The following is a 14,116-nucleotide window of genomic DNA, read 5'->3' as shown; positions in this document are numbered from 1 at the left end:
TTAAAATTGGCACCAGTGAAATACACTTTTCATTTATTTATTCTTATTCTGTAATTATTTTATATACATATTATAAACCTTTAAAATAAGAAAATCAATGTGCCTGTGTTTGTGTGAATGTTTCTGGTTTTGTCCAGGGAGAAGTACACTCTTGAGCAGGACATCAGGGAAGCAGAGGAGGCTATCAGACATAAGAGTGCCGAGGTGCAGGTGAGGACAGCTTGTTTTTTGTCAGTTGGTAGCAACTGGATGTGGACTCAACATAAAATTGAGACACTCTGTCCTTGATGTACGTGTATAATACTCAGCCACCGTTCATTTCTTTATATTGTAATATTTTTTATTTATTTTTTTAAATTGGCCTTGAGCAGTACTTGTATAGGCTTTCTCAAGGCCTTTTAAAGTTTTTCTTTGAACATTGACTGCATTTTTACTCATTTTCAGTACAGTTCTTGACCATTTTCAGGGGAATATTTATTTTTATTTGTTCAGCCACTTAACACTGAACTATGAGTCATTCAAGGATTAAAAAAAGCACCTAACTAAAGGAACCAATTTTAAATTGTATCTGTAGGTACTTTGTTACTATCAGTTTGTTACGAAGAGAAATAATTTGTTCCCATGTTATTAGGTGAATCTACAAAATGTCCAAAAACAACACAGTTTAACATGTGTAGAATTGTAATTTTGAACTAACAAGGTGGTTCCCAAAGAGCTGTTAGCCTCAGAATCAGCTTTATTGATCAAGTGTGTGTATATATACAATATATGAGGGTTTGTGGTTTTTTCAACGCTGTGACACCAACCTTCATTTATATAGAAGCACATTCTCCCTCTCCTAGCTTTCCCAGAAAGATCTCTATTGCAATCCACTCAGAGAAATTTGAAGCCCAGCAAATATAATGAGGTATCAGGGAATGTGTTCACCCAGCCCAGTTTTGTTGAAGTACAGGGCAGCATATCTGGAATTCAATTCAGTTCAGTTCAATTCAATTCAATTTTATTTATATAGCGCCAAATCACAACAACAGTTGTTATTGTCTATCAGGAAATGCAGAATGACCTGGACAGAGAGACAACCAGCCTGCAGGAGTTAGAAGCTCAGAAACAAGATGCCCAGGACCGGCTGGAGGAGATGGACCAGCAGAAACACAAATTAGAAGACATGTTGAATGAAGTCCGGATTAAGTGCCAGGAAGAGTCTCAGATGGTAAGAGAGAGAGAGAAGGATGCTGATAATGTAGAAGTTTCCCCTTTGTGGAGTACTGCCTCAGTTATTCTACAACAATCACAGAATCAAAATACCTGAAAATTAATGTATTCAATTTCTAATATGCTGTTTTCAGTGTTTGTTTGTTGAAGTCAAAATTACCTTGAGATAACTAGCATGATGCAAAATAGAAGAAAAGAAGAAATCAAACAGATTAATGTAAAATAATTAGCAACGAGCACAGAGTGGTCTCTTGGCAGGTTTTAACCTCTGACCCAATCCTTTATGCCACCGTTTTCTGCCTTCAGATCTCAAGCCTCCAGACTCAAATCCACTCCCAGGAGTCAGACTTGCTAAACCAGGAAGAAGAGTTGAGCCGGGCCAAGGCTGACCTGGGCCGGCTGCAACAAGAGGAGAATCAGCTGGAGCAAAGCCTGGCCGCAGGCAAGATTCAACTAGAGACCATCATCAAGTCTCTGAAAGCAACCCAGGATGAGATCAACCAGGTAGGGCATAGGTCCTGTTAATGTGTATGTCTAAAGAATGTCAACAGGGGGCACCACCAGAATGTTTAATCCATTTCTTTATCTTGTCAATTAAGTCAGAGGAACCAATTGTGTATGTTTGTCTCAGCTGCTGTGGTGTGGTGTGTCTTCTGTTTCCTGCCAGCCACTGTGCGCGCGCACACACACACACACACACACACACACACACACACACACACACACACACACACAGTGCAGTTTCCATTATTGTTTTATAACATCCACAAGTTGATGTTGAATTCAGTTCTTGTATTATATTTGTACAATTTCAGTGGAAACCTTTTTTTTGCTCTAAGCAGTGTTTTTCATAGCTATGCCAAAAAACATTATTTCTGTGCTGTGCTGTGCTTGTGTGTGTGTGTGTGTGTGTGTGTGTGTGTGTGTGTGTGTGTGTGTGTGTGTGTGTGTGTGTATAATAGACAATGCCTTTCATCTTGGCCAAACTGTCTCTTAATGAGGAAAACATATTTAAGACAAAAAAAGCTTTTTGAAACCAGCTTAAAGAAACTGATCAGTGTTTCCTGGAAGCAAACTTTCAGTAATTTCTATTCATTTTAAATTAACTCAACTTATTGCACTTTTACTGTATGATTTAAATGAGAATTTCACACAGAGGAACATGTTATACCAGTGTCACACCAGCCCAGTGTCACTGGAAATGTTCTGGAAATGTTGTTGTTTTTAACGGTTTGCTTGTATGTATACCTTGCAGGCTCGCAGCAAGCTGTCACAGATTCAAGATAGTCAACAGGAAGTGTCTAAAAGCATTGAGCAGTACAACAGCACCTTGAATGGAAACCATGGAGGCAGCATGACCAACTTGGCTGACATGAGTGAAGGCTTCAGTGACCGAGAGAATGGAGGATTTCCAGCCATGGTGAGAGCAGTACAGGTCAGGATCTTTGATAGAGGTGTGCTTTTATTTTCCAGTGTGCTGTGTAACATTTATTAAGGTCATAGGATTTGGTTTTATAGTCCTGGGTAGACCTGGTGCTCGTTTGTTGTGCCCGATCGTTGTTACCTTTTTCATTTGTGAAGTTCCATATTCACAATTGTAGTGTGGATTTCTTTTTAATTCTTTTTAACTCATCTTGTATGCCATCACAAGTATTTAAGCAAACTTCATTCATATGCCTTCTTAAATTTTACATGACCTTCTATTAAATGCATATGCAACCAAGTGTTATATTGTTTTTGACAAGCAAAGATACAGCTTGTGTGACAGAACGCATAAAGCTGTAGTGAATCTGATCCCATGGATGTATATGTTATGATATGTGCTCACATTACTCGTACAAATACAACAAATGAAATAAAACCTATACATATCATGCATACATATCTAAATATTCTGTTTGTCCACAGCAGAAGAGATGATAAAAGCTTCTGTTCTCTCTCTCTCTCTTTGGCTTTCTCATTTCCACAGGAGGACCCATTCAAAGTGAAGCCATCTGTGTTTAACAGTCAACCTCAGGGGCTTCCCACTGACCCCTTCCAGTCTGAAGACCCCTTCAAAACAGACCCATTCAAAGGTTGTCATCCCCCTTAACTTTCACTGCATCACCATCTCTAAGTGTTCCTCTTAATCTTTTAATACAAGTGGCTTATTCCTCTCCTCTGCTATCCTCTCCTCTCTTTACTGCACTGCATGTTGGGAGTATGGGTGAATGAGTGTCTAAAGATGATTGATGAGTGTGTGGATCACGCCAAATCACAACAACAGTCTCCTCAAGGCATTTTAGATTGTAAGGTGGACCCTACAGTAATACCGACATGAGACTACAACACATAGTCTCTTTTAATATAGGCATTTATGTATTGGAGTGACCCATTACAATATTTTTTAAAGTTAAGTACAACAATGGTTTATACACCATGTAAACCGGATAACTTTTGACTCTGGTGATGAAGTTCATCCAGCCCTCATGAAGATCAAAGTGTGGGCATGGGTTTAGGTGAAGAGTGGCAGGCTGGTGACTGTGGTGAGCAACAACTTGCAGGCTAAACAGTTAGTGCTGTCAACGGCAACCCACAAATATCTCAGCATGATACAGTATAGGCAGCACCTGTCTTTCTGAAAACTGATTTGATAAATGATGTTGTTTGAACATCTGTGGAGTCCCGTGGCAGTGGGCTTTACACCACAGCATCTGGTGATGCAAGGCATGTAAGCTGCTGCTTAGCTTTGAAAATAGATTGCATGAAGCTCTCTATGCACAGTTCTTGATCTGATTTGACGAGTACTTGAAGTTTGGGGGTCTGATGCAACTGACTGCAGAAAGTTGGCGACCTCTGTCTACTATGTGCCTCATCATCCCAATAATAAAACTGACAGTTGACTGTGGAAGTGATAATGATCAATAATCAGTGGCAATGCTGTCAGAGTTGCCATAGAGACCGTGAGCTCAGGTTGAGCGAAAAAAGACTTTATTCTAGTTTCCAGTTTTCCAGCAGTGTTTGTTACTGTAATTGCCATAAAACACGTTACTGGGAAAAAGCTGAGTTTTTAATCAAAGCACCTCTTTGACTGAACATGAATAAAAGCAAACTTTATAGTTGCTCCTTTCATCCACAGTCATGACACAGTCAAGTTACAGAAGTTAAAACAAGAGCACTCAGTTTGTGCAACTCCCCCCAAAGGCCAAGGGCTGTACAAAAACGTAGATGTTTTTATGTTTTTATTACAACATTCTGACGTCAGCCTGTTTGTGTTACAATATGACGATGTCAGCCTTTCATGGCATTACTATGACATCGTAGGGCATTGTATTGAGAAAACAAATAAAACCATCTTTTATGGATATTCTTCCAATTTCACATTGCTATACTAGGCCTTGGGGGACATGAGTATCTAGGTTGCCCAAGCATTTGACCTTGACCTTCATAATGATGCCAAAAGAAGGATGTTAGCCAAACTAATGTCCTTTATGTACAGCACCACTCACCCCCTGCACTGTGGAGCAGCTCCTAAAGCAGTAGACTGTTATGGTGTAGGTCTGAGGGCCGTTGTAGGTCCTTCATCCAAACAGCAGATGGACTATACAGTACCCACACAGGATAAATAGTGTTTAAAAATACATGTATTTTGTTTATCCCACTGCATTTTATGTAGATATAAAAATGAAAAATCCTGCTGTATAGTAACCAGGGGTGGTATAGCAACCTGCCCATCACCTGCCCATAGTATCGTATTTTGGGTTTTTAAATTTTTTTAATATAACTCTGATTCACCTTTTCTTCCTGTTCCCTGTGCTGCTGTAACAAGTGAATTTCCCCAGTGCAGAATGTAATAAGGTGGATGTCTATAAATGAATGAATACACATCAAATCTACGTCAACCAGAAGATATAATAATCAGAGGTTTTTGGCTCCTCTTAATGTAAGGAAGCCTCCCAAGAGTACAGAGTAAAAACTACTTTATTTTATACCTTAGTTTAAGTTGTGTGTATGACTTATTTTATTTGGCATTGCTATATTTGTTTATTTTTGCATTTAATGAAATGTTTTCTTCAAAAAACCTGATTCTAATACAAATACAATGAGAGGGTTTTTAATTCTTTTGCTGGATCTTGTATGCAGTCAAATGATTAAAAACACAGAAGTTTCAGAATCCAGCAAGCAGTTCATTTTAAAAGAACTGGTTTTTTTTAATCCTTTGAATATTTATGGTCATTAAGATCCAGCCCTGGTAAGTGGTCTCATCCCTTCTACGCGCTCTTCTCCTCTCTCCTCTTCTCTACTCCTCAATCTGCGTTTACTGCTTTATGTGTATTAAGTTGTCTTCCTCCTAGTAGCTTATATTTTCCAGCTTGAGTTAATTTATGACTGTCTTTTGTCTTCTTCCTGCCTTTCCCTCTTTGCTTGATTCCTCTCCTGTAGGCGACCCTTTTCAGAATGATCCTTTTGCAAAGCAGCCTCCAGTACCCACAGGTATTTACTTCAGGGAAGAAAGGTTAATAATTTTTCTTTTTTGAGAGGTAATTTAATCTTGGGGCAGAAAATAAACTGCAATATTTCATCACTTAAAATGTTGCACTAAAACTGTTGTGCACACTACATTGAACAGGTTTAGCATTTACTAGAATGCATGCATGTTTTTTCCTTAAATGAATTACAATAATTCGCATGGAATGTACCTTACAAATCTATCATGTAGCATATTTTTTGGGGGGGTTGTTTTTACAACCACAAGTGTGTATTTTTTACTGAAATATTAAATGGGCTGTACCTTTGAGTAGACACTTTTCTACTCAGCTTGAGTACATTCCCACTACATGGACCGGCAGAAACACAAATTACATTCCCACCACAACCCTCATAGAAGCACTTTTTTGTAAGCCGTTTGCATTTCTTATAGGTTTTTAAACATAGAGAGACTACCTCAATAAAAAAAAAACAAAAAATCCCAAAACAACCTCCCAACTCATTGATTATATTTACTTACTCAGAGCTCTTTCCAAGTACTTCTTGGAATACTTACTGTGTTTGTTTTGACCTTTTGGTCCATGCTTTGGTTTGATGTTTTTATGATGCCTATCTGCTGATGCTTTTGTTTACACTTGGCTAGACTTAGCCATACAGTGGGTTAAAAAACATATTTGAGCCCCTGGTCAATTTGTAACTTTCACACTTGCAAAAGAATGAACACTCTCTAATCTTTGTTCAGAATCAGAGAGGCTTTATTAATCCCAGAGGGAAATTGAGTCGTGATAGCAGCAAACATCAAGCACTCATATAAAATGAGTATAGAAACAGAGGTATTAATATAAATATGCATATAAATATTAAAGAACTTGCTACTATTGACACTTAGAATATCAGGCAATACTCCAGGAAAAAAACGTTACACAAAAGTTATAAATTTTTTTTGTATGAGTCATTGAATGAAGTAAGTATCCCAAAGCAAAACATGACGTACTACTCTCTAAATCCTTGCGGTTTCTTGACTGCAGCTTGGCAACTCAAAGTTTTAGCTCCCTCCACAGATAGAGGCTAGAGGTCTGGAGACTGGCTAGTTGCATAATGTTGGAAGACCCATCTGCAGTGTTCCGTCTGAGGAAAGGGGATACAGGACCTTGTCCACTGGCCCCTTAATGTGGTCAAGTCCTGTACCCTTAGGACAGAAACAACCCCAAGGCATGTTTCCAACTCCATGGGGATGGTGTTCTAGGGGTCATAGTCAGCAAGACTTCAATCCATTACATTGTAGTGTCTTACCAGAGGTGTTTTTTGGAGACTGAGGTCCCAGTTGCCTTCAGATCATTAAGAAGCTCCTCCCATGCAGTTTTGGGCTGATCCAATACCTGTCAAATGATCATCCTCACACCATGAGGCAACATATTGCACAAAGCTCCAGACTGAGGGCAATTGATGATAATCTTATGTTTCGTTCGTTTCCAAATAACCACATCAACAGCTTTCCCCTTCTCTTCAAACTTCTTGCTGATGGTCTTGTTTACCAAGTCTTCAGTCTTGTCCCTATCATCCTTTGGCAGCTCATTGGTCTTGCCCATTGTGGTGGCTGGGAATGATGGATTGATTGAAATAAAGAAAGAACAAAAGAAAGGAAGAAAGAAAGAAAGAAATCTGAGGGAGGCAGAATTCTGGTTGGGTTGTAGGGAATCCACATGCATGCACTGCGGTAGCTGGCCAATACAACGGGACTCGCTTTTTTCCCGAGCTTCACTGTGCAGCAGAGAAGCTACAGGCTGCCATGACAGTCAAAAACCACGTTCCTACAAGTGGCTACACACATCACTGTGCCTGGCTCTGCACTGTATCTGGAGCTGGATGGTGCGAATGGAAGCTGCCATAGTTAATTCACCACGGAAATGTCCCTGGTGTACCCATCCGACAGCCACAGTGAAGCTGGCCCCTCAACTCTTCTGTCTGAGCACTGCAGATTGTGCATGTTTCAGCAGGACAAAACTGTATATGTTGTACCACATGCATATGTCTCTGGTCAATGAAAGTTTTAAGAAACAGAGTTTAAGTAGCTCAAGTTCATTTCTGCTGTAGATCCATTTGGAGGAGACCCCTTCAAAGAGACAGATCCATTCAAGGCTTCATCAGAAGACTTCTTCAAGAAAACCACAAAGATGGATCCCTTCTCCAGTCCAGACCCTTTCAGTAAAAGTGCCACTTTACCCTCCAAGGTACTTGTTGAGATTCAAAGGTGGATTTGTAATGTATATCTGGTTATCCCAAGAAGGGATCAGAATGTTTAGTTTGCTCCCTCTGTTTCTATTTTAGCGTTAGATCTCAGTTTTTACAATCGTCAATACAAACAACAGTCAATTTATATTAATTTATATTTTCATTTAGATTGAAGGTTTCCATAAGAACCTCGGAGATTTCTGGTTCAGTTGCACCCACTGTAGAGTTTACTCCAGCATTATAAACAAACAAAAAGACCAATAATAATTAATGCATTAATAAGTACATGGAAAACCCCCTCAATAAACATTGTAGTTAGAATACATTTTCAATTAACGTTGTATTCTTTTGTATATATTTCTCTCATTTCTGTTTTATGCAGCAACCTACTACCTTCACAAGCAGTGACCCATTTTCTTCAAGCCATCAAAAACCTAAAGGATCAGGTATGATTTAATACTTCCTCCTCAATAGCTTTGGACATCGTGTAGTTTTTGTAACCACAGAATAAAAGAACTTGTTATTCTCTGTGCTGTATAATATCCAAAAAGGACAGTTTTGGCCAGATACACCATTGTACAGCAGACCTAAGCTCTATTTTGAGTTTAGCTTGGAGTCAATTTTGGAATTTTTTTCAGTTTAGTGTTTGTTTTTGACACAAACATGTTTTAACAAACCTTTATGAATCCATTGGACCTGTTTCAGTAAACTGTGTGTTCTCTGCTGAGATATGAGTGTAGTCTATACAAACATGCTTGTTCTATGGGTCAAGTTGACTGTCACAGTGATTGAAGCAAATTGAGCCTCTCACCACACTTATTTACTTAGCTGAAGAGCACCATGTTAATTTGCCTATTAAAACCCAGGTTGTACAGAAGATGTGTCATGTTGCTTACCCAATGCTCTAAGTCCACTTAATAACTCAGATTTAATCCCACTGATCAATGGTACTCTCTGTACCATTCGCAGAGTTAGGGAATGGCTTCAATCACAGCATTGTAAGATGGTGACAGATGTACCCTTAGGCCCCCTCCTCGATTCAGAGATGGTCTTTCCCTTTTCACGCAAATTTCAGAATTCATCCTGCTTTTTCACATTATGAGTAAAGACTAGTGACTAATTCCACTTACAGTCTACCTATGATATGACTGCCTGGTTTTGTATGCCCTTCTATTCCTTCTCTATTACTTCTATCTTTCTATTTTATCAGAAAGTTGAAAGCTTTTCTGGTGCTGTGCAGACTTGAGTTTCTTTAGCGTTTACATTTTCAGATAAACCTTTTATATTCATATTTTTGAAAATTCCTGTTGATATGTACTATCAACAACATACTGACAACAAATCAGATTGATCTAGGAGGCAGGTGACTGGGAAACATATTTCTGTTAAACCCTTTTAATTAAACCTGAAAATCTAGACTGCAACACAGCATGATTTCTTCATTCTAAATTTATTCATCTTAACAAAGCAATTTAACCTGATGATGGCTTTGAAAAAAGGTTAAGGTAGTTAATGTAAACTGGGAATGTGGAGCATCAATAAAATTTTATAACAGTGTGAACGGTATCCTGGCAGATATAGAAAATCTGGAAATATGTGATCCCAGCCCTACCTAATACTTCCAGGTACATTGAGATTGTTGATATAAATTCAGTGTAACTGTGTCATTTTCAGACCTCTTTGGCACACTGGACCCGTTTGGCAGCAGTTCATTCAACAGCAGTAACACTTCTGTTGGATTTGCAGACTTCAGCCACATGTCGAAGTCCAGAGACCCTTTTGAAGGAAGGGCCACCTGGCTTCCAGACTACCAGAAGGTATGGGAGGTGAACCTGATCTTGAAAATAAACCCTCTACCAAATATATCCAGATCCCACTCATTACATGGGCTCTGAAAGAAAACATATTGACAAAATTAAATCAATCAATTAAACCATTACAATAATGCTGTATTGTAATGGTAAAAGTGAACATTTTTCAAGTTTTCTGTCAATCTTGTGAATGTGATTACTCAAGTAGCTTAGGATTTTTAAATTGATACCATAAGTGTGTCTACTAGGAGGCTGAGGGGGTAGAACCGGCAGCTGCCAGGTTTTTTTTAAACTTTTTAGTGATAGCTTTTGTAAACTTTTTATAAATTAAACAGTACTGTGCTTCCCTTATGGGTGTTGGCTCTCTCCATTCCTATTACAATGCACAGTGGTGTTTGTTCATCCAAAGCACACTACTAGAATAATTTATTTGAAAGCCTGATGCTTTTCCTTGTCCACTTTATTCGGAAAACTCAACAGCCAGTTTTATTTTTTATCTATCATCAACTGATTTCTCAGACTTTTTATCTGATTTAGAACAAGTCTTGTTCTGTTTCAGACAATAAAAAAGCCCTCTGTAAAGCTTGAACTTACAATTCATCACTGATCGAAGAAAACTACAAAGTTTTCCTTCAGCACTGCAGCCAGGCTGACAGAAGGTCAGAACTCTGTTGAGCCAAGCATTTTTTAACCCACAGACGTATCATTATGTACAGCTACTTTCAGTACCATTGATATTGAGACTCTAATATAGACTTCAGTTTGTTTATGTTTGTTTACACACTAAGGTTAGTTATTCCACAGTTTCCATTACATTTACATTACACATGCTTCCCTTAGGCAGTATCATCAGAAGGCATACATACAATAACATATCATAATAATCATATGATTATTGTGGTTTTCTCTGTTTTTTATATTATTGTAGGGTCTTTACAATATAAAGCACCTTATATGAATAAAACTGATTTGAAATTGAATTTAAATTAGCTATCGCTCATTCCTTTATATTTTCTTCCAGACTTTGTTTGATCTCTTTAAGTGGTTTTAACAATAGTTTTCCAGGCTTTTTGAAGCCTTAAACTATTTCTTTTTCTTTTTTTTAGTTTTCCCCTTATTTTCAGTCGAGTTTCAGTCTTGTACCTGATGAATTTCAGAGGAGTGTTTCCTCTGTAGGTCTGTGTTATGTGTTAAGCCACATAACACTGACCTAACTCAACACATAACACTTGGAAATGTTTTTGTCAGCAGGTTATTAGCAGCCTGTCACAAAAACACACCATTTGTTCCAATTTCTTTAGCCTAATTTCACGAATCCCAACGATTCAACAGTTTTACTTGTATAAAACTTGCCATACCTTGGCTTTAGGGAACTGGAAAAGTGGAGGACAAAAACAAGTGGCTGGTCAAAAAAAACCAATACTGGTAGGAAGCTGACCAGTATCTGAAACTCACGTCCTTAGGAAATACGAAGAAAACTAACAAATACGTGTCACGAGGCCTGAGAAATGCATCTGGCCCTTCAGTTGACCCATTGCTGAAGCCTCATCAGCGTTGGTTCAAGCCTTTGCACAGTAATGTACAGTGGGGCAAAAAAGTATTTAGTCAGCCACCGATTGTGCAAGTTCCCCCACCTAAAATGATGACAGAGGTCAGTAATTTGCACCAGAGGTACACTTCAACTGTGAGAGACAGAATGTGAAAAAAAAATCCATGAATCCACATGGTAGGATTTGTAAAGAATTTATTCGTAAATCAGGGTGGAAAATAAGTATTTGGTCAATAACAAAAATACAACTCAATACTTTGTAACATAACCTTTGTTGGCAATAACAGAGGTCAAACGTTTACTATAGGTCTTTACCAGGTTTGCACACACAGTAGCTGGTATTTTGGCCCATTCCTCCATGCAGATCTTCTCGAGAGCAGTGATGTTTTGGGGCTGTCGCCGAGCAAAACGGACTTTCTATGGGGTTGAGGTCTGGGGACTGGCTAGGCCACTCCAGGACTTTCAAATGCTTCTTACAGAGCCACTCCTTTGTTGCCCGGGCGGTGTGTTTTGGATCATTGTCATGTTGGAAGACCCAGCCTCGTTTCATCTTCAAAGTTCTCACTGATGGAAGGAGGTTTTGGCTCAAAATCTCACGATACATGGCCCCATTCATTCTGTCCTTAACACGGATCAGTCGTCCTGTCCCCTTGGCAGAAAAACAGCCCCATAGCATGATGTTTCCACCCCCATGCTTCACAGTAGGTATGGTGTTCTTGGGATGCAACTCAGTATTCTTCTTCCTCCAAACACGACGAGTTGAGTTTATACCAAAAAGTTCTACTTTGGTTTCATCTGACCACATGACATTCTCCCAATCCTCTGCTGTATCATCCATGTGCTCTCTGGCAAACTTCAGACGGGCCTGGACATGCACTGGCTTCAGCAGCGGAACACGTCTGGCACTGCGGGATTTGATTCCCTGCCGTTGTAGTGTGTTACTGATGGTGACCTTTGTTACTTTGGTCCCAGCTCTCTGCAGGTCATTCACCAGGTCCCCCCGTGTGGTTCTGGGATCTTTGCTCACCGTTCTCATGATCATTTTGACCCCACGGGATGAGATCTTGCGTGGAGCCCCAGATCGAGGGAGATTATCAGTGGTCTTGTATGTCTTCCATTTTCTGATGATTGCTCCCACAGTTGATTTTTTCACACCAAGCTGCTTGCCTATTGTAGATTCACTCTTCCCAGTCTGGTGCAGGTCTACAATACTTTTCCTGGTGTCCTTCGAAAGCTCTTTGGTCTTGGCCATGGCGGAGTTTGGAGTCTGACTGTTTGAGGCTGTGGACAGGTGTCTTTTATACAGATGATGAGTTCAAACAGGTGCCATTCATACAGGTAACGAGTGGGGGACAGAAAAGCTTCTTACAGAAGACGTTACAGGTCTGTGAGAGCCAGAGATTTTCCTTGTTTGAGGTGACCAAATACTTATTTTCCACCCTAATTTACGAATAAATTCTTTACAAATCCTACCATGTGAATTCATGGATTTTTTTTTTTTCACATTCTGTCTCTCACAGTTGAAGTGTACCTCTGGTGCAAATTACTGACCTCTGTCATCATTTTAAGTGGGGGAACTTGCACAATCGGTGGCTGACTAAATACTTTTTTGCCCCACTGTATTTCACTTGCTGGGCCCACTTCCTCATTTTAGGTTTGACAGCGTTTTAGTAGGTATGCATGACATGAATTGAGCTGCGGTTTGGGGAAGGCATCGAAGGGGACTGGCGACGGCTCCCGGGCCTGGCAGATCCCCGTGTGCTAAATAGGAGTGAAGAAGTTAAAGAATTGAGAACAAGGAGGGAGGGTGGGGCACGTAAACGAGAATGAACAGCTTGCAGAACTGGGGGAACCTATATAGTTGACAACCAGAAGGAGCGTGTTTGGAGGCGTGGTCCCACTCCTGAAATTCCGATAGATAATCTCCAATTCTGGATGGTGTTCATGTGATGCTGTTGTTAATCATATTTAAGAAGTAAAGACTCAGAACTCTAATGGCCTGTATTTCTTTTTCAGCATGATGATTCTGTTTCAAAATGACACATTCCTTTTCTCAAATTTTTTCCAGCCAGTGTTTGTGGATGACCCATTCAGCAGGAAGAATGACATGCCGGCTCTGCCTCCAAAGAAAAGTGTTCCCCCCAGACCCAAACCACCCAGTGGTGAGTGTCACACTGTGTAGGCTTTTGAGGTGGCCTAGAAAGGTGCCAGAATTATACAAGAATACTGTTAATACTATTATTTGTAGGTGTTTGACCTGAACTGTTTTCGTTTGGTAAAGAACACCTGGGCAGAATTTGAATCTTTTAGTGAAGACTAACAAAAATGTCTGTGAGAATCTACTGTGGTGAGTGAGGCTGAACACCAAAAAGGAAGTGGGACTTTAGCTCCTATATCTCAAACCAGCATAAATTTGGGGTTTTACTAAGTGTGATTTCCGCATCACTGCCATGCCCGTAATTACAGCTCTCCATAACTTTACAAGCATTGTATTTTTAAAGCCACACTAAACACATTTTATCCATCCGTTTGTCTAGTTATCAACATCAGGCATGATTTCAAATCGTGCTTTCTTTCACACATAAAAAGACAGTGAAGAAATTACCTGGAATAAAAACAATCCTCCTTAAAATCAAAGATGACGTCTTTACAAAAAACAAGTACAATTTAGCCTACGGTTCCATATAACATTGCTTTTGAGAGGAAAATTTAAAGAAAAATATCGCTTTCAAATGAGAGACACAAGAAATTCAGTTTCCAATATGGATCAGGCAGTGACACTGATAAAGCCATTTAGAAAGAGTAGCTTAAACTATTAAAAATAAAATGAAATCTAATGAATTGT

At 39.3% G+C, this 14,116-nt stretch overlaps 1 protein-coding gene across 3 annotated transcripts in view; it reads left to right on the top strand.

The window, feature by feature from the left end:
* LOC146614795 (epidermal growth factor receptor substrate 15-like 1) overlaps positions 1 to 14,116 on the top strand; it is a 56,668-nt gene that overhangs the window by 24,782 nt on the left and 17,770 nt on the right. For 2 of the 3 annotated variants that reach the window (XM_085375851.1, XM_085375853.1), the window contains exons 14-23: positions 138 to 210; positions 1,049 to 1,210; positions 1,519 to 1,716; positions 2,468 to 2,647; positions 3,182 to 3,287; positions 5,635 to 5,685; positions 7,774 to 7,910; positions 8,294 to 8,357; positions 9,586 to 9,728; positions 13,340 to 13,433. In XM_085375851.1, the coding sequence (XP_085231977.1) occupies positions 138 to 210; positions 1,049 to 1,210; positions 1,519 to 1,716; positions 2,468 to 2,647; positions 3,182 to 3,287; positions 5,635 to 5,685; positions 7,774 to 7,910; positions 8,294 to 8,357; positions 9,586 to 9,728; positions 13,340 to 13,433 (1,208 nt within the window). The remainder of the gene's footprint in view (positions 1 to 137; positions 211 to 1,048; positions 1,211 to 1,518; positions 1,717 to 2,467; positions 2,648 to 3,181; positions 3,288 to 5,634; positions 5,686 to 7,773; positions 7,911 to 8,293; positions 8,358 to 9,585; positions 9,729 to 13,339; positions 13,434 to 14,116) is intronic. The other variant, XM_085375852.1, reaches the window with a different exon arrangement.

This window comes from Diplotaxodon limnothrissa, linkage group LG17, assembly GCF_057381915.1.
Source record: "Diplotaxodon limnothrissa isolate DT_005_m linkage group LG17, D_limnothrissa_male_GT1.1, whole genome shotgun sequence".
Classification (NCBI taxonomy): domain Eukaryota; kingdom Metazoa; phylum Chordata; class Actinopteri; order Cichliformes; family Cichlidae; genus Diplotaxodon; species Diplotaxodon limnothrissa.
This window is presented reverse-complemented; position numbering and strand designations above follow the sequence as displayed.